Source organism: Nyctibius grandis, chromosome 7 (genome assembly GCF_013368605.1).
Source record: "Nyctibius grandis isolate bNycGra1 chromosome 7, bNycGra1.pri, whole genome shotgun sequence".
In the NCBI taxonomy this organism is placed as follows: domain Eukaryota; kingdom Metazoa; phylum Chordata; class Aves; order Nyctibiiformes; family Nyctibiidae; genus Nyctibius; species Nyctibius grandis.
Window position 1 is genome coordinate 19703437 of NC_090664.1, and position 20304 is coordinate 19723740.

At 44.3% G+C, this 20304-nt stretch overlaps 1 protein-coding gene across 5 annotated transcripts in view; it reads right to left on the reverse strand.

Moving 5' to 3' along the window:
• Window positions 1-1329: 1329 nt before the first annotated feature.
• The window catches only part of CREB5 (cAMP responsive element binding protein 5), a 255677-nt gene continuing 236702 nt past the window's right edge, over window positions 1330-20304 (reverse strand). For all 5 annotated transcript variants that reach the window (XM_068405096.1, XM_068405092.1, XM_068405094.1 and 2 more), the window contains 4 exons: window positions 11984-12307; window positions 4550-4777; window positions 3424-3532; window positions 1330-2258 (listed from right to left, as the gene is read on the reverse strand). In XM_068405096.1, the coding sequence (XP_068261197.1) occupies window positions 2095-2258; window positions 3424-3532; window positions 4550-4777; window positions 11984-12307 (825 nt within the window). In that variant the 3' untranslated portion in view covers window positions 1330-2094. The remainder of the gene's footprint in view (window positions 2259-3423; window positions 3533-4549; window positions 4778-11983; window positions 12308-20304) is intronic.

The window sequence follows — 20304 nt, forward strand, 5'->3', positions numbered from 1 at the left end:
TTTTTTTTGGTTCTTAGTCTATATAATCAAGCCAAGATTTACACTGTACATTAAAAATCTTCTTCTTTTGAATGTATTTGCATAAATGGAAAGAGAGCTGTTAAAGAATACTAATAAAAAGTTAGTTACCAAGATAAGAACTAATTCGGAAATGAATGATCCTCAGAATTTTCCCTTCCCTTCCAGGCGGACCCTGCTCCTTACAGTGCCTCACGCCTCAGTTGTTTCATCTCCCTCCCACACAGAGAAGAGTCACCCTTTTAAACTTCACAACTCCTCTCAAACCCAAAGACACAGCCTTTGAGGAGGAGAACTTCGCTACAGAACAAAGTCTGTTCAGGGCTAGAGGATTTGCCGGGAATAACATGAATTAGCTTTTGCTATTAAAGCTGCAGCTCAAAATGTTTCAACATTTATCACCAGCTCAGAGCCCGCATCCCGGGTAAGCAGCAGGAGGTTTTGTCGCTGATGTATTTGAGAGCAAAATCAGGTCCCAATATACGGCAAGGCAGCGTAATTAACTGGCATCATCTCCATCTGATTTTCCCATCAATCACTGGTACCACTTGGGGATGCAAATCTGTTGCGCTGAGGGGCAGGCTCAGAGTCCAAACAAAAACCCGAATTGTGGCATAAGGCTCTTTCCCAGCCCTCTTTGCAGGACTGGGTTTTATCCAGATTGCAGTGGGCTTTGCCATTCTTGCAGCACTTTTTAGCGGCTGCATGCCTTTTAAAAATTATTTAGCGTCCTAACGAGACAGTTCCTTACCCGCGGTAAACGGGCGTTAAGTACCATTAAAGTCAGTGAAGCTACACGGCTGTCTGCCAGCGCGGGACCGGTCTGTGGACACTTAAAGGAACGCCTGCAGAGAGCAGGTCTTTCCCTGGGAATTAAAAATGGCATTTTTCCAACCGGTCAAAACTGTTACGCTGATTTATTTCTCTTTTATAGCTGTGAAACCTGAGGCTGTCAGCTTTTGGTGCTAGAACAATGTAACTGAGTTAGGGAACAGAACTTTTCCGAATTATTATATGCTACATGGATTTTTCTATGTTAATGACTGGCAGTGCAAAAGAATTGCTGTGATTCTCAGGTGTTGCTCGCTACGCCTGTACCACACCACAGAAGCTTACAGGGCTGCTAGCATCAACACAGCTGGCTCTCAATCCCACTTCACCTGGGGCTGCACTGCTTTCGCCTTTCGCTGTTTATTAAAAACACTAAATCAGGAGCATTTCTATTTTTTAAAAGCCAAACGCTCGGCACAGACCAGCTGCGGGTGAAGAGCTACTGAAAGCAGCAGCCGTGCTGACAGTTTTTAGGTGGGCTTGAAGTTTTTGCTTGTTCATCACTGTTCTTCAAGAAAAAGAGGGGGAAGCGAGAAAGCCTTGGAATGAAAAAAAGCAGGAAAAAAAAAGCTGAGGGATGAAAAGGGTTTGGGACGGGAAAAGGAAGGTGTAAGAATAACTGGAGGAGAAAAAAAGGCATGATAGGAGAGAGAGGAGAACAGGGAGGGCTAGACAAAAGAGCACGTTATTTGGGCTTGATTTTGTCCTGATAGTCACATCCTACGTAACCACTTTGAAAGAAGCTCTGAATGCAAGACGGGGTCTGCTGATAGCACAACGTTAACTCATTTTTTATTATGCTGTCAGCAGATGCCCTCTTTCTATATTTATAGCCTAATTACTCCTAGTTACTTACATATGACTCTGTTTAATACTTTTCGTGCCTCACACTGGCTAACAAGCTGCAGTTTAACACAACTCCATATTTCTGAGGCTTCAGGCTAGAATGGTGAGAAGGAAAAGTGACTATGTACAGAAACAGTTAGGTTTATAAACAAGTAACTGGTACCAAAAAAACTGGAGAAAGCACCAAAGCATTTCTCAAACTGATAGCATATTAATTGCATAACTCCCTTTTATGTAACTAAGTATAAAAGACATTTTAATAACTATAAAAATGAAAGCCAGAGTCTTTCAAGAACTGAGGAATCTTCCAGGCTTGAGTTACGGTTGACAAATGTCCTTAGCACAGAGGACGCTTTGATACGCTACCACACTCCCCTAGCAGTTTCTGATCAACCACTTTTAAAGGATGGGGTTGATGTCTGTTCTGTGGCTGGCGAGCTGGGTGAGAGTGGAGCTTCCCACGACGTCGCTGACGGAAGAGGAGGTCGTGATGGTGTTGTGCTGGATGACTTGCTGCTGGGAGCAAGCTGGGACCGGGCTCGCGGGAGGACTGCTCTCGGGACCTGGGAAGGGGGTGAGGGCACAGAGACAGCACACATTCAATTTGCCATCCAAGTAACAAGCCCAGGCTGGGTGATGCTCCTGGAAAAGGGATGTACTACTACGGCAGCAATAGTAACAACCTGCACAAGTCCCAGGATTTCAAAATACACAGTTATCCCACACTCTCTGTCTTCTGATCTTTTGCATTTTTTGTTATTTTTTTCAAGCCAGCTTCTCTGATATCACCCTGACTTCAGGAGCTGGGACCTTGATAAAAGTCCAAGACCTTAATGATTATGAAACCGATGTCAGGATAAAAAGTCTGATATCTTAAGGTCTGTAAGATCAGTTGGGATGCTTAAATGGTTTATTCGCTCCAGCAGGAATCAAAATTAGAGTGCAGTGCACTGCAGCACAGAAAAATCTAATTCAAGCAACAGTTGATAGGCATGTAATGCAATTATGTATTTTTTCTTTTGAGTACTGTTAAAGAGCCAGATGCATAGTGATGCAGAGAAGACAGAAATGGGCTCTATTTTAAGAGAATGCCACAATCCGGCAAATATTAACCCTGAGGCTCTTCTGAGCCGTTCTAGAGCCAAACAAAGAATTTGTCCCTAAATTACCACACTTGTAAAATGCATCAACTAGACAGAATCGATGCAACATCTCCATCAGATGAAAGTTTTTGAAAAAAACCCCGAAAGATAAGAGTTAAAAAAGAGTTGACAAACCTTGAAAACCTGCTCCACGCCTGGTCTGCGCCATTGTCAGAGCACAGTACCATTTTCGCTGGAGGGGACTGTAATGTTTTCCTTTTTAACTTTTCTTTTGAGAGTTATTTTAAGGTGCTGGCAGCGCTGCGCCCAGGAGGACTCTTGCAGGTTTGGAGCTGTGAGTTCAAGCGGGATCCTCCACAGGGGAGCGAGCGTCCATCCATGTGCATCTCCTTGCCGAAGGGAGGGGTGGGGAAGGCTAGCTCTGCTGTGTGGGATGCAAACCAGGGCTTTTTTGGTTTTGAGCGGGGCTCGATAAATAAGGGCAGGAGATTGGACGGCTCGGGTGATGTTTGAGAAGACAGGTTCAAGTGAGAATATGACCAAGAAGGGGTTCTGGAGGGAAGAATTAGAGACTTTGCTTTCCTGTGAGGAGTGTGGACACAGTGCAAACATATCAGCTACTTACTTAGATATCCTTGCGATTCTTTCTGCATAGCTGTTATCGGACAGTCTTTATGTGTTAACAATAACTGTTTCAGCTGTGCTACCTCATTTTTCAGCATGGAAACCTCGTTCTAGAAAAGAAAGAGAGGGTTTGGTTTGCCACAAAGCTTAAACCAGGCTCTTCTGCAAAGATTAAACCCAAGAACACAGACGCTGTGCCACAACTTCAGAAGAACTGAGCAAAAATGGCACTTGGTGCTCAGGTGCTGGGTGTATGTTAACATTTGTCCATGACTTTATTTTATAACTTTTTCTGAAGGCAATTTGGCTTCCAGATTTGATGACATGAACTGACAAGCAAACTAACCCTTCACAGCACCATAGATACTTCAGGCAGTGTTTTAATGTGCTCGGGAAATACTCTGTCTCTCTGCATCAGGATGGGGAAACCAGACCTGTGGGGGCAAATGGCAGCCTGCCATGCTGGGCAGTGTGGTGGCAGGGCTGCTGTCAGCATGTCACCTACGGCTCCGCTACAGCCGGCGCCTGGGTGCTCCTCACACCTCTGTGTTTTGGGGGAGTATATTTTCAGGGGGTGCCATTATGCGAATGGTCTTTCTGCTCCTGGCAGCACACAGGCACACCTCTGGATGGGGCAGAAGTACTGTGCCCACCGTAAGAAGGGCACCACAATAAGAAGGGCTTTTATTATATTAATTCAGGGTATTTTCCTCCATCCACTTCATTCTTTTCCTTACTGGTAGACTGATCTATTTACGCTCCTATCATCTCGCTAGCTTTGAATGACTGTTTAGCTACATGCCCTGCTCTGAAGAAGTCTTTTACAGCCGAGTTAATGGTGCTTCCAAAAAAGTCCCCACAAAAAGCGGTGACAAGGAAAGAAAATAAATACAACTCCGTCTAGCAAAGGCTTCTAAATGCCAAGACAGCTTTTTCCTGGCTTATCCAGCTAAAATGCAATTATTTCTTTAATTGAAGCACACACATCTTGATTATGCCCGTGGTCCCGCTAGGAGACGGCTGTGCCGGGGCAGCCCCAAAGGCGACGAGGGCCCGCCGGCACCGCCAGCCCCTCCGAGCACAAAGAGCCCCTCTGTGTCCTCGGGGGCACAGACAGTGGCTCGCACCTGAAGCTGCATGTTTGTCTGGGTGAGCTCTTCTGCTTTCTTTTCCAGTGACATCACCCAGACCTTCCTCTTCTGTCTGCAGCGCGTGGCGGCGGCTCGGTTCCTTTCCAGAAATTTCCGCCTCCTCTCATCCGGGTCTTCGTCCACCACCCTCCTCCGACGACCTCCAGTCGGCTGCGGTGGCTGTATCGTTTGCGTGGGCTGCATCTGCTGCGCTGCCGGCGAAACCTGGCGGGGAAGAAGAGTTTTGGCAGGGGGTGGTGAGGGGGAAAAGTTACAGGGGGGGATGCTGAGAGGGGCAGGGAGGTCTCACACACTCATCCTGCTCCCCGGCGAGGTCTGCCACAGGCACAAGTCAAAAGGCTGTGCCAGATGCCACTGAAATTAGCTGCTGGCAGATCTTTGCCGTGGTCAAAGGGGAGATTTTTTTTTTTTTTTAAACGATCCTCTGAATATTAGTAGGGAAAATATTTTTCCCCTTACAGTTATTACAAACATTTCACTTAGGTACTTTCTCTGCCACCACCTATTTCAAACCTGAAATGTCAAGTTTCTCTCAGCGACTGCTTTCATCAAAGCAGTAGACTGCAGGGGCCTTATTTCTGTCTCTCTTTTTCTTTCTTTTTCTTTTAAATTGCCTCAAAAATTTTAGGACATTTCTATTTCACAGGCTCCTCCATCTCTGTCTCATGCTTTACCACCTCTGGAAATGGGAGCTCTTTGTACCTGAGCAGAGCTGGGAAGCCACGGGCTGGGATTGTGCAAGGCCAGCAGACCTCAGTGCCCCTCAGCTGGGGGCAAAATAAAGGATTTTAGGTACCTGAACTCGAACTTGGATTTTGGTATCCCTGCACTGCATGGAGAAGGGATATTCCATTTGACCCCCATGGATGCTGTACTCCCTTTTTTACAGCAGCCTGGCTTTGACAGCAGTGGCACACCACATCCAGTCCTGCTGCTACGAAACTATGGAAAAATATGTATTTATGCTTTTACAAGTGCAGGAGAGTATTGATCCTGCTCCTGAGAGTCACTGGCCCATGCCATTACAGAAAAGGGACGTGGTGGGGGCAGCCCCACATAGTCTGTGCTCCGACTCCTGGGTGGATGAAACACATGCCCACATCCCTGTCAGGAACCAGCATCAGACTTAACGTTCAGCTGCCTGGGAATAGCCAGCCTTTGGATTGCTCTCCTGCCTCTCTGTGGCACCCAGGCCACAGGGCTCTGGACTGTGCTCAGGGCTCGGGAGTCCGACCCACAGGTCCCATCACTCGTGCCCAGTGGGAGCTGCTGCTCACGTTGCTGCCGCTGCTCCAGCACAGTCTGGAACAGTCTGGAAACGTGAATTGTTAACTCAAAATTAACCCTCTTGTTCTGGCAAAGGCCCAAACCTCCAAGGTGCTTCCTTTTGACTCCAGGGAGTGGACATACTCAGCGCTTTGTCAGACCGAGCCCTGAATTTCAATTGCGGCAATTAACATGCGTTTGCCTAACATCTCTGTCTCAATTAAAACGATACTATCGTCTTGCAAGGCTGCTTTTCTGTCTAGAATCTTGCCACAAACTGTGAAGAAGAGTTTGCTCCCTCCCCCAGCTGACTTGTGTCAGTTAAAGTGGCAATTTTACGTGTAATTATTCTGTGCATCTGATAACGCTTTTTGCATAAAGCCAATTTATTCCCAGCTTTATGTTGCACAGTCAGGGAATCTCTCTCACAGGAGCAGAAAAATGTTTTTAAAAAAAATAACCTTCTAAAAATAAAAAAGCCGCCCTGCACATTCTGACTGATTTTTAAAATTTCAGCTTGTATTAAGTCCATGTGTTCGCTGGTAAAATAAATCCCCAACCCTCCGTCCACACCGGGGGTTGGAGTCCCAGGGCTACGGCAGCTGCAGAGGCTGCAGCCACCAGTGCCTTGCAGGATCACCAGCCAGCGCGGCGCAGGACCGCTGGCCGCTGTCCCTGTCCCCACCAGCATCCCCAGACTGCCTCTGGAAGCTCGTTGCCGAGGGATGCCAGCTGCTCCCCATCCACCTGGGCTGAGCACGCTGCCTCTTTAGCAAGATGTCTGAGTGCAGAGGCCTCAGAGATCCCTTTTAATGTCAACATCTCATCAAAGGCCTTTCATTTTCTCACATACAACACCTTTCGGGACTTCAAAGATTTGTTATTTATGTTTCTGGACACCAAAAGCTTTCCTTATCCCATTTCTCTCCTTTTCCATCCAGCATTAAAAATTCTTTTTTCTTAACTCTCCCAGTCGGGTCTGCTACAGAGGCAGAAAAAGGTAACTATCGATTTCTTTTTCTCTTTCCCCCCATGTGGTCATTTTCTCCTGAATAACTAGTGTTTGCAGAATGTAGCAGTCAGTCTTTGGGCAGTCAGTGGGCATTTTCAGAACAACAAAATTTTCTCTCCCTCTCTGGCAGATATTAATTATAAAGGTTGCCATTACGTCACTAATAATGCCACGTGGGATAATTAACTGACTCTTACTAGATAGCTCTTAACCCTGAAATCTGTTAGGTTATATCTTAGTAACTGTCCTTCTCTAGCAGGATTTCACTGCCCTGCCTAGGGACATAAGAAGAAAATGAACATATAATAAAACTGAGGTTATTTTGTTTTTAGAGGATGCTAATCACATATCCATAATGAAGACAAACACAGGACAGCTAACAGAATGAAACAACATCCAAACCCCTACTCTGCTTAAGGTGTCACTCTGGCAAGTTTCATATGAAGAAACCTTCATGGGACCAACACAAGAATAATAGTGTCATTTTTGTAGTAGTTGAGGCAACACAGCTACAACTTGATAAAATAATATCTCTTTCTCAGAAAGATGCCTATTAGAAGGTGATTTCTGCTTTTATCCTTGATCCAATACTTCTCTCTGTTCTTTGCAACTTACTACAAAACTAATACCCATTCATTCATTCTATGAAAGCATAATTCATCAGGCTCCTGTGTATCAAAATGGTAGCTGAAAAGCATGAAATGAATTCTGACATTACAGAAGGGTGTGGTGTAGAATAACAACAGTCTCGGCATGGGAGCACAAGGCTCACAGCAGTGTGGACCATGCTGTCATTTGGCAGGTGGTTTGGAATGGAAGAATCTGGCTCAGAAGGAGGAGTAGGTTAATAATTAGTAAAATGCACCATAAAATTAATGTCTGCTGGACCAATCTGACCCCCAAAGAGGCTATTACCATGGGGACTATGGATGAGCTTAGAAAGTAATAACCATGTGGTTATTACTCAGCAGACACTAATGCATCTGTTCAGAAATCACTACTGCTTTCGCACCACGGGAACAGGCAGAGCTTTGCTGCCCGGGGAAGCCGCTGACCCTAGGAGCCCTGCTCAGCCTTGTCAGCCTTCACCCTCCATTCCTGTCCTCTTGGTGACACTTACACCTATGGACAAGGTGAAGACCTCATTGATCCCTGATAAGGCCCGTTGCCTCCAGTGACACGCTGTGCACAGCAAAGCTCATCTGACTGCGGACATGGCTCGAGACTGGAGCGAATCTGACATAGCTTTGTGGCTGCCAGTCAGCCCACCTACCCTGGTGCCCATATTTCTTCTTGCCCACCTGTGAATCTTTTGGGGTGCCTAGTTAATGGGAAATACAAAACACAAGGAGTCAAGGCTGTCCTAACTGGAATGACTCAAACCCATCTTCAGCAGCACATAAATTAAGAGGAAGAGGTGGGTGTTATGGCAGGACCCTTCTTGATCATCTACCAAAGTTCTTGGGAGTCTGGGGAGGTCTCTGGTGACTGGAAGCTAGCCAATGTTATTCCAATCTAGAAAATGGCCGTGAGGGAATACCCAGGGAACTACAGACCCGTTAGTCTAATCTCAGTTCCTGGAAAAATTATGGAGAAGATTATACTGGGTACTATTGAAAGGCAATTAAAGAATAATGCAATCATCAGGCACAGTCAATATGCGTTCACAAAGGGAAAGTCCTGTTTAACTGATTTGATATCCTTCTATGGTAAGGTCACACACCTAGTGGGTGAAGGGAAGGTGGTGGATGTAGATTTTCTGGATTTTAGTAAGGCTTTTGATACTGTCCCTCACAGCATCCTTCTGGACAAGTTGTCCAACTGTGGGATGAGTGGGTTCACAGTGCACTGGGTGAGGAACTGGCTGAAGGGTTGTAGTGAATGGACCTACATCTGGCTGGCGACTGGTCACCAGCGGTGTTCCTCAGGGCTCAATTCTAGGGCCAGTTCTGTTCAATATATTTATCAATGATCTGGATGCAGGAGTTGAATGCACCATTAGCAAGTTTGCTGATGATACCAAACTGAGAGGTGCTGCTGACTCTCTTGAGGGACAAGGGGCCTTGCAGAGGGATCTAGATAGATTGGAGCACTGGGCTATGATTAATGGGACGAAATTTCAGAAGTCGAAATGCTGGATTCTGCACCTAGGACAGAGTAACACCGGGCACAGGTATAAACTAGGAGAGGAGTGGCTGGAGAGCAGCCCTGCCGAAAGGGACCTGGGGGTGCTGATCGACAGCGGGCTTAATACGACTCAGCAGTGTGCCCTTGTGGCCAAGAAGGCCAATGGCATCCTGGGGTGTATTAGAAGGGGTGTGGTTAGCAGGTCGAGAGAGGTTCTCCTCCCCCTCTACTCTGCCCTGGTGAGGCCGCATCTGGAATATTGTGTCCACTTCTGGGCCCCTCAGTTCAAGAAGGACAGGGAACTGCTAGAGAGAGTCCAGCGCAGAGCCACAAAGATGATTAAGGGAGTGAAACACCTCCCTTATGAGGAGAGGCTGAGGGAGCTGGGTCTCTTTAGCTTAGAGAAGAGGAGACTGAGGGGTGACCTCATTAATGTTTATAAATATGGAAAGGGCAAGTGTCATGAGGATGGAGCCAGGCTCTTCTCAGTGACATCCCTTGACAGGACAAGGGGCAATGGGTGCAAGCTGGAACACAGGAGGTTCCACATAAATATGAGGAAAAACTTCTTTACGGTGAGGGTAACTGAACACTGGAACAGGCTGCCCAGAGAGGTTGTGGAGTCTCCTTCTCTGGAGACATTCAAAACCCGCCTGGACGCGTTCCTGTGTGATATGGTCTAGGCAATCCTGCTCCGGCAGGGGGATTGGACTAGATGATCTTTCGAGGTCCCTTCCAATCCCTAACATTCTGTGATTCTGTGATAACCAGCCGGTCAAAAGAGGTGATTATCCTGCTGTATTCAGTGTTGGTGAGGCCTCACCTGGAGTACTGTGTGCAGTTCTGGGCTCTCCATTTAAGAAGGATGTGAAGGTCCTTGAATGTGCCCAGAGGAGGGCAACAAAGCTGGTGAAAGGACTGGAAGGCACGTCCTGTGAGGAGTGGTTAAGGACTTCGTGCTTGTCTAGGTTGGAGAGAAGGAGGCTGAGGGGCAACCTCCTTGCTCTCTACAGCTTCCTGAGGAGGGAAAGTGGAGAGGGAGGTGCTGATCCCTTCTCCCCGGTATTCAGTGATAGGGCATGTGGGAATAGTTCAAAGCTGCACCAGGGGAGGTTCAGACTGGACATTAGGAAGCATTTATTTACCAAGAAGGTGGTAAAACACGGAACAGGCTTCCTAGAGAGGTGGTTGATGCCCCAAGCCTGTCAGTGTTCAAGAGACATTTGGACAATGCCCTTAATAACATGCTTTAACTTGGTCAGCCCTGAATTGGTCAGGCAGTTGAACTAGATGATTGTTGTAGATCCCTTCCAACTGAAATAGTTTGTAGCTGTTTTCTCCTCACCTGTTAAAAGTGGTAATATGGATGTTTTGCAGCGGTGCTGACTCCCTCGCCTGCACTGACATGTTTATCCTCCCAACCCCTCGGTGAGGTGTCACTGCTATTACCCTTGTTTTAAAAGCCGCAGAGAGGTTAAGTGACTTCCTCCATCTCATCCATGGGGTCCCCAGTCTGCTAAGACAACTTCATCCTTACTTTCTCATGGATCTCCAAGACAGTCATCAGGTTACTTTTGGTTTCTCTGTTATGAGATAATGGCTTTTAATTGGAGTTTTTAAACAACTCCAAGGAAAATAACTCATTAACAGACGGGAAAATAATTGAATTTGCAAAGTAAAAACTGAACTAAACTTAGGAAAGCTCTGGACATCTTCTCACAGGGGAGTCTGCTACTCTCTTATTTAGACTGTTTCTCTAAAGCTGACAATTCATTTTACATTAGCAAATGCTTTAGGGAAATCCCATGTGCTTGCAGCCTCTGCAATAATAAAGCTAGATGTTAGTAAATAGTTAATGTTGTGGGACACGGGGATGTCAGCCAAATCCTTTCATTTTCTTTAATGTTTTCTAAGAGCTTGTCTGAAAGGTATTTGCAAGCAACACAATACTTCACAGATTGAACTTCTTATGGCTGGCACTCCTCTTTGTCCTCATTCTATGCACAGCCCGCTCGTCCTTCTTAAATTTGCTCCCCTGACCTGACATGTTACAGTCACTGGCCCCAGAGCTTTATTTTTCTTGTGCGATCCTATGCAGAAGCCTATCATCTTAAGACATTAGTAGACTTCCTCTCAAAAATGGCTCTGCTAAAGTCCGTGCTCACTAGTTCATTAGTTCAAGAAACATCCAGTTCAGATATTGAATTATCCAAATTGCTGAAGCCAATATACCTGGTCCAAAAATTGAGACCTCCATCTCATTCAATGGATAGCTTCATTGAGTTCTCATCACTTGAATTCAAATCAAAATTGCCTTCCTGGTTTAAGTCTCTCTCCTCAGACTGGCTTCATCATCTTTCTCTCCTGTCACAACATCCACCAACTATTGCCTTCACTCCCAGATAATCTTGGCTTTCTTTCATTGTCTGCAGCTAGGGGCTGCTATCCCCTTCACAGGGTCTGGATCCTTTCTTATTTTCCTATAAGCCAATGTATCTTTCCTTAAAGCTACCTCTACTATCTCCAGTCTTGAAAAAATACACACACACGCCCACCCACCCACCAGTGCCATTTTACTTCACTGAAGTGAAGTGCTATGTATTTCTGCAGGTAGAGCACATATACAGCTCTTTAAATCTTGGCCTGAGAAGTTTAGCTTCAAGCATGTTAAGCAACATATATAATATGCTAATCTCTATAATATACCCCATCCATAAAAAGATAATGTGGCAATTTGGAGATCTCAGAGCACTGAAAAACCTTGAAGCTCCGTATTAAGTAAGATATTACAAATGTCTAGCAAATTAAGCAACAAAACAAGTTGTTGCTTCACTCGTTTTCTGAATAAAGTTTGTGCTTCCCCACCACCAGTAGCGGACATCTATGAGTAGCCCGAGAGGCTTGTATGTAACAAGACATGCGTGCAAGAAGAAACAATACAGGGATCAGGCTTTAACTCCACATAACAGCAAAACTCAGTGATGCAGCATGGCATGAAGGTCTACCTGTGCTTGTCCACCTGAGTGCAGCGGGGGGTGCGGCGAGGTCTGGTGATGTGCCGGATGTGCGTGAAGGTGCGAGTGGGAGTGGTGGTGAGGATGATTCTGCTGGTGGTGAGGCTGAGGATGAGGATGGTGCGCCGGATGCTGGTGCTGATGTGGGTATGAGTGATGAGGTGGCAGCGTCTGGTGCTGATGAGGATGTGAGTGCATATGATGGTGTGGTGTCTGGTCCTGCCGTGAGCTCATCATTTCCATCATGTGGCCCATGGTGTTCATATTCCCATTCGACATGGCGGCAGGATGATGAGTCAGCGCTGCCTTCAGTCTCTGGAACAGAAGAAGGCAGAAAATTCAACATTCATACATGATGATCTGAGCAATCAGAGTAAGATTTCTGCTGTTGTAGAAATGGTGCCTTGTCCTGTGTTTTGAGATTTATTTAGTTTTTTTCTTGCCATTCCCTTGATAAAAGCAGTCTTATTTCGGTTGGAAAAAGAACATATTCTTGGGCTCTAATCTAGTTTTCCACTGTAAATATGTAAAGATATAAACATCTGAACTGAAATTTAACAGTTACACATTTCCTACTGTGCTGCTGAGGAAAAATAACTACCTCTCATCCTTTTCTCTTTGGCCAGCTCAGTAGCGTTAGCTTCACCAAGCTTATATGCTTGCAACTTTCAAAAAGCAAAGTCTGATTAAAATAAAAGTGAAATAAAGTTCCCCTCTTGTTTTTGCTACATATATTATTTAGAAGACTCATTGATAAATATATTGCATTGACATGTTTTTCAAATTCAGGCTCAAATATATCCTACAGTTTTACTAGCACCCAACTTGGTCTTTCCTCAGAAAGACAGGAAAATAATGAAGGTGGCCTCAACCTAATCTTCTTTCCTTGCTGGGAAGTTCAAACGTCTGCTGTGTTGTTATCACATGCTAATGCCTCTCTCTGTTTTGCAGTCCTCAGGTTTTGTACTGTCACTGGATTGAGCCCTGGAGTCCAGACCAGGGCAAAACTTTCCTTAATATCAATGGGATTTGTTCACTTTTACCTGAACACCAACAAAGGACAATGGGAAGGGCTGCCACATTTTGGACTGCAGGGTAGGGCCCTTGTGTACTAAAGCTATAGCTGAAATATTGAGCAAACAAAGGTTCCCTTTCAGTGCAATTACAGGGTCATCTGAAAGCTGGGAGCTGTACTGGCATACAAACACCTCGCTGGTGTCATCCTACCCTTGGACTTCTGAAATCAGCAGCGTCCTAGAAGAGTGTGCCAAAGGCAGGGCCTGACAGATGTCAGCTAGGAGAAAGGCTCCTTCCAAATCCATGGAAACCTCCATCACATCCATGGTTCCGCATCTTGCTTAGTGTAGAGCATTCTTTACAGGCAGCCACCGAAGACCTCTTTACCTCTTTACCTCTTTACATTTTTGAAGAAGTCAGTGTAAGCTTGGCTCATTCCTGCTAATGCAAGTAATTAGTCAGCAGAAAATGGTAAGATAAAAATGGAAGGAAGGAGGTCCACGGTATCACCTGATGCCAGACTAGCATCATCTGAATAATCCATCAACTAGCTCATAATTCATTATCCAGCCAGAGGATATAAGGAATAGCAGATAGCTCATCAGTAAGAGATGCCACCTATAGGACAGCCAGCAAGAAACAGCAGTGGTATGAGGAACAGAGGTGTGCCTTTCCCCACAGCAATATCTGTGGGTCACAGATGATGGTCAAAAGATCCTACAAGCAAACGTGGCTAAAATCTGCAGTGGAGGAGCAATGACCAGATTGAACTGCATTGTGGTTTTGTCTTTAAAGCAAAGAGGGTGACTGCCAGGACACTCAGAAGCTATAGACAGGAATTTCAATCTAATCTACTTTATATTGAAATAACATATGTCTGTGCAACTCCACTGCAAGGCCACAGGCAAAGGCTCCTGTGTTCAAAGCTGCTACCCTATTGTGTTTGTGCACCTGGGACTGAGGAAGAAACAAATTCTTAAGGAGAAAAAAAATATTACAGGAAAAAAAGGAGGTTGTGGAAGGCAAAAAGAAGTAACAGGGTCAGTTCAAAGTATCATCCTCAAATCTTTGTATCCCACATGTTTTTGCAGACTTCATGAAGGTCCACCGAGACACTCTAATAGATCCATTTATCCAAATTCGGTGGCTTATTTCACTAATGATCAATTGGCTGAACAAGACTTTAAAAAAAAAAAAAGAGATACATTTGCAAAACACATCAGTGCCTCAGTTTGCATGAAGGAAAACTAGACTGCTGACTTTTAAGAAGTTTCCTTAAGAAAGCCTATCAAACCATGACTGCACTACAGCATGTGTCACAACCTGACGATCTTCTCAAAAAGAGATAAAGGCAACTACAGCAGTGAGGTTATATACCTCCTTCCCTACCTCTAAAGTCAGAACAGAGCTCAAACATCAATAGCAGTAATGCATCCTGGGTATAAAATGGAGGATTTGAGCAGCTGTCATCCTTAACATTTCGGAATTCAAGTGCAACCCTGGTTACTGCAAACAGCCCTTCACAATGCTCAGAATAACTGGTGTTATCCAGGAGTGTATTAGGAAAAATCTGGAAAACAACACATTCTGCACATCATTCTTCTTCACAACTTGCTAAGACCTTTTTCATGGGCTGAGCCACCATGCAGATCTCAGCCAAAGCACCAACAAAAGCTGTCGTAACTTTGTTTTCTGAATCAAAACGCAAAATACACCAAGCTCTCATTAGCCAGCAGTTTTATGTGATGAATACCTAACAAAACCTACCAATGCTATATTTGTCAAAGACCTCTGAAACTGAACTACAGCATGTCTTATTCTAAACTGCAGACTTTCAAAGCCAAAAAAAAAAAAAAGAAGGGAAAAACTTAATCTGCGAATAAACCTTTTTTTTTCAGCTGTAAAAACTGTGGCTTATTAGTGCGGCGCGACTTCAAGGAGAATAAATTATTTTGTTTTCTTTCCCTAGCCCCTTCTACCACATCCATTTATTTGAGATAGCAAATCAAGAGAGACAGTGAGAGGTCTTACATGCAGCTGGTTTCAGTCAATAGGGGTCATTTCCATTTGGTCTGTGTATTTTACAAGCTCCTTGTTCACTGCTCCCAATGGGAGGGTGGGCCAGCTGCCCTGGATCCCAGTCCTGGTAAGAAACCAGCTCTCTACCTCACCCTGTCCCAGCACAGCAACAGCTGTCGCCTGGCCCTCGCCTCCCTTTAACTTCGTGCTTAGATCAGCTCCGGAGCAGCGAGAGCCCTGCCTGCACACACACACGCAGCAATGTTTTATCTTCCATTAACCAGTCACTGCTGCCCATCAGAAACATTTGGGGAACGATAAAAATTTTTTTTTCATTTGGTCTTCAGCGAGATAATTGTTTTGGATATTTTAGTTAGAGCACGGGGAGGGGGAAATCACCAGAACTTGGTGAACTCTTTGCATTGAGTATGTGTGGAGCTGGAAGGGCAGGCTGCATTTTTGTTATTGTTCTTTTTATGCGTGCTAATTGCAAACAGCTGTTCTAGTTTAGTGTCAAATAAAATGCGATGGCATCAAAATTGAGCTTACTGGACTGGCTACATTAGCAAATCCCCTCTAGAATGAAACAATAAGCCAGGACCTGATCCTGTGGCCATTCAGTTTTTCAGGAACTGTGTGACTGACTTCACCAGAGCCTGCGGGTACCTGGCAGTGCACAAACTGGGGCTGAAACAGAGGACTCGCTAATCAGATCTGCTCTCACCAAAACCCAAAATTTCTGCTAACCTCAGCGGCAGTGTTTTTTTAGGGCACAATCCCCCTTCTTTCCCTTTTATACTGCAATTTTCAAAAAAAATCCCCACTAACCTCAAGCCAAGAGGAAATGCAGGTGCTCATCTTACCTGGCTTTTGGCCCTTACTGATTATTTTTATTATTTCATCAAAGTAACATAGTGACCAACACCAGTCACAGCTCATTTCCACTCAATCATAACATTTCCATTAATGGCTGTTAGTGACACAGACAACATGAGAAACCTTTCACAGAGAGAAGCCTGCTTTGCCTCTGATCAAGTGAATAAAGAAAATTCCCTTTTGATCCTGCAGGAAGCCAGAAGCACTTTAACTCTCATCTTTGATGCTCAGGAGGACATGAAAACAGTGGATATTAGTGCTCCACGGGTATAATGTTGTATTCCCTGTACTATTGCTCATGGGAGTGCCCCTAAGTGACACTTTACTCTGAAGCCACCCAATTGAATGTCATATGAAGTTAACACCTCAAAGAAGTTATCACTGTACCTGGAATACTGGGTTTTTCTTGGAAACAGACAGTTTTCACAGTGCTTCCTCCATCTAAAGCCTGACATCACGGTGCAGTGAATTGCTTGATGTTTCCTTTTCTCAACAGAGATCACAATTTATTTGCTGAACATCTTTGGGCAAATCCTAAGTCTTCCAAAAAACGTGCTACAAGCATTTGAGATCATGAATGAAAAATCATAACAGCTTCCCTAACACTTCTGCAGCTCAGGATCTTGCTGCTTTCTAATTTTTCTCTATCATGGCATGTATTTCAAGGTTGCCTTGGTTTTTGCCTCTCCTTTCTTTCTCCAAAATTGCTAGTGAGAAACAGACAGCATTGTTTTCAGTCTGTTAGAAGAAGAAAAAAAAAGATGATAAACAAAACTGCAAATTTGGAGGTTGCTTTTCCCACAACTAAAAACTCAAATAATTTTGAGATTTTCATATGTATATAAACATTTATAGTACAACAGGCTATAAATATTATATTATATGCCATAATCTGTATATGACAATAAACAACAACTTTTTCCCATTTATTTCTCAGTGGAGAAATGACAAACATCTCCTCCAATTTTACAGATGTTATTACCTGAGTGGTCTGTGCTTGCATCAAACAATAAGCTATTATATCATCCAGCTGAATTTTAGGTTGGGACAGACATGGACCGCTGGCTTTGAATAGGATTGAATTGTTCTGAATAAGTATGCATTGCTGCACTCAGAAAAAAAACTCTCTTCCCCTTCTCATCTGGATGTCCAAATCCCACTAAATGAGAGAAGAGACAAGACCTGTAGTATCAGCTTAATGTCTGGTATATTTTTATCAGGAGATTATATCAGACTCCTGTAGGCAGATGGAATATGATCTCAAAGATATTTTCTTGCACTAGTGACCATGATTCTAGTCCCTGTTACACAGGGGTGTAATAAATTCCCCGCAGGGGACATAAGAGACTAGAGAGGGGTGGAAAATCAGAAAAAAATACAGACATCAAGCATCCCCACACATCTGCAATTAGGTAGCAACCTCAGGGTAAAAAACTTGATTAGCCAAACTTCATGGCAAGCATACCATCGACTTCAGTGGCAATATTACTTTTTTCTCATCTGCGATGGTTGAGCCTTCTTTCTCACTCGTGCTCCTCTAAGCATCATACTCAAGATGAATACATGGAGTTAAGCTGACGGCAGCTAAAGCTGCGAACAGAACTTTATCCAGCCTATTTCAGAGCATCACGCTGAATTTTATTCTTTCCTCCAACTATGACTGCAATGAGAGAATATATATAGCTGGCTGCTTACAAGCATTTCACAGTGTAAATAACAGAAACCACTCTTTGCAAATGTTCCACTCACATTCATAAAAGCAAATTGAAGGCAATTCATCTCCACTCAATAAGTGAACTGCAGATACTTATGAGCACATTTCAGAGACCAGCGATTAGAAAGTCTCTGATGCCACATTAAATGCTTGCTCCTACATTTCTTGTGCAGTAAAATATAGTCCTGCATATTGACTGCAGGAGGAGTGAGAGGTGTGCAAAGGACATGAAATCCAGAACCGAAGTGTCACATTAATGTAAAGAGAAAAGGGGGATTCATTTAATTCACAACTCGCCAGTAAACAGCGCCAAACTGCTAATCTTCTAATTATTCTCAGGCTGTTTGGCAAAACTGAATTATACTTTTCCCTTCCTTTGTGCTTTCTTCCTTACTTAGTTGGATTTTGTAACAACACAAACAATGGACTGTCATCCAGCCTTCAGCGCAGCTTAGCCTCTAATAAAAACAACAAATTTGCTCTCTTGTCCTTCCAAATGCAAACTGAATTAAACTTCAGCAGAAAGCAGCAACAACCAACTGCAAACAATCAAAGTGGCAATAAAGCTAATAGACACCATGCTGCTCAAGGACGGGTCAGCGGCAAGTGCTGCTTCAGTGTCCCTGAACTCAGGGCACGGAGGAGCTCCGAGCAGCCACGCTGCCCAGTGACATCAGTCCCCGTGACACCTCTCCAGACAACTGCTGGTTTTAAGTAATGCAATGCAGGTGGCAGCCAGGGCAGCCCAAGGGTACTCTGCCAGAATTGCCATCTTCTGGTGACGGCACTTCATTGAGAACAGCCACGGCTCTGGGGACAGCAGAAAACACAAGTGAGTGTACATCCCGTCTCCACCCAGCAATTCCCTTCTGTTCATCTCAAAGCACCTTGCAAGGGAGATAAGCATCATTATCCTTGTGCAATGCACCACCTTTTTAAGGATTAGAAATAGAAAAAGTACTGAATTCACAGAAAATACACTGAAAGTATGGTTTGTGCTTCTCACTATATGCTATTTCTTGCATGAATCATTTCTCAATGCAGTGTTAAACAACTGGATTTGATTTGCACAGGAGTCAGGAAATGTAAAGTTCAAAAAATCAAACCCCTAATTCCCAGCAAGTCTAAGTCAATCCCTGCATGTGTATCCATGACAAGGGATATTTAATTATGTAATCACACAACAGACAGCAAAGTGATTTATTACTGGCAAATGGTGTCACGTAATTTCAACATACAATACCAATGGAGGGATCCAAAAAATACAACCAACTTCTGCCTGATTTCCCCTCTGTATGCCAGAGTCCAAAAGGAAAGCTGCTACTTAGCTGCTACCTACCCCTGGAGAGGCAGGTTTCTGAGAGCAAAATGCCTGACACTTTGGGGATTAATGCCTGTGCCTGCTATTGGTAGGCAGGCACATACCTAATCGCCATCCTAATTCTCCAAATAGTCTTTTGCTTAGTTACTCTGCCAGATTCATCTATGGGATATTCCCATGCATGGTAGGTTGTTACCCGTGGAAAACACAGAAAAAGGAGGTGGCAATAAAATCGCTCAGTGTTAACAGCACCCTGCACAGCAGTGGGAAAACCCGGGCTTGAGGGGACCCGAGTCCATACTGCCCATCTTCCAGATCTATTCTCTAATGCCCGTATTACAGCTCATTCCCAAGCCGAGAGACCACAGACTCTTTCTTCACATTGGACATACAACACTTTGGCAAAGCCTCTAGCAAAGGGGCTGGAGCTCAGGTCTTCCTCACTCCTGCAAGCAAACGCTGTAACCAGGTTTCTAAAATCATGTTCCCATGTTCTAGTACAATGCAAGTGGGAAGTGCTTGTTCCGCGCTTGCACTGCTATACATATATCTTGCCCGAGCCCACAATGAACAATTATGAATGTATTAAATGTGAAAAGTGGGAACTGATTTCAGAGGAAGTTTGGGGAATTTCCTATACAAGCCAAATACAGAGTAAATCCTCAAATCAGAAGGAACACTGTGGGTTTGGGTATTTTAATCTGTACTTATAGCTTAGCACCGCAAAAATCTCTCTCTGCAGAATATTGCTCTGAAGCCTCGAGACCCCTCCCAGAGTGACTTCAGTTTCTTGCCGAGGATGCAAGTTGCTTGCTTTCCTTTTCCCTCTCACGAGCATAATATACACATCAAGGACATGAGAAAGGCAAGTTCAAAGTCTTTCTCTGTCAGATGATTTCTGAACTTTCATCGCCCACCTCTCACTAAGGCTGATTATGATTAAGTCATTCATATTCAAAGAAAAATGCCATCCAAGTATATAAAACTTGGGTGTTATATTTTTTCCTTCACTGGTGTGATTTTTGAATACTTGTTTTTCCTGGATTAAACCCAGCACATTTAAAGGGCTACTAGCAAGCCAGAAATGGGATATATGTGCACTTAAAAGTGCTTTGATTTCATCCCAGATGTGCAGTGCTCAAGGGCGTACACACACACATACATACACACACACTGACTGTGTAGAGGATATGATCTGATCTCTAGATTTTGTTTCAGGATTATACCAACCAGACTCTGAAACGTAAAACCGAAGTCCTGACCACTTACAGCCATTAGGGATCCCAGGGCTCTTTGTGAAAGAGTATTGATGTTCATTAGCCTATTGGCCCGACTGGAGAATTCAATGCAGGTAATTAGACGTTG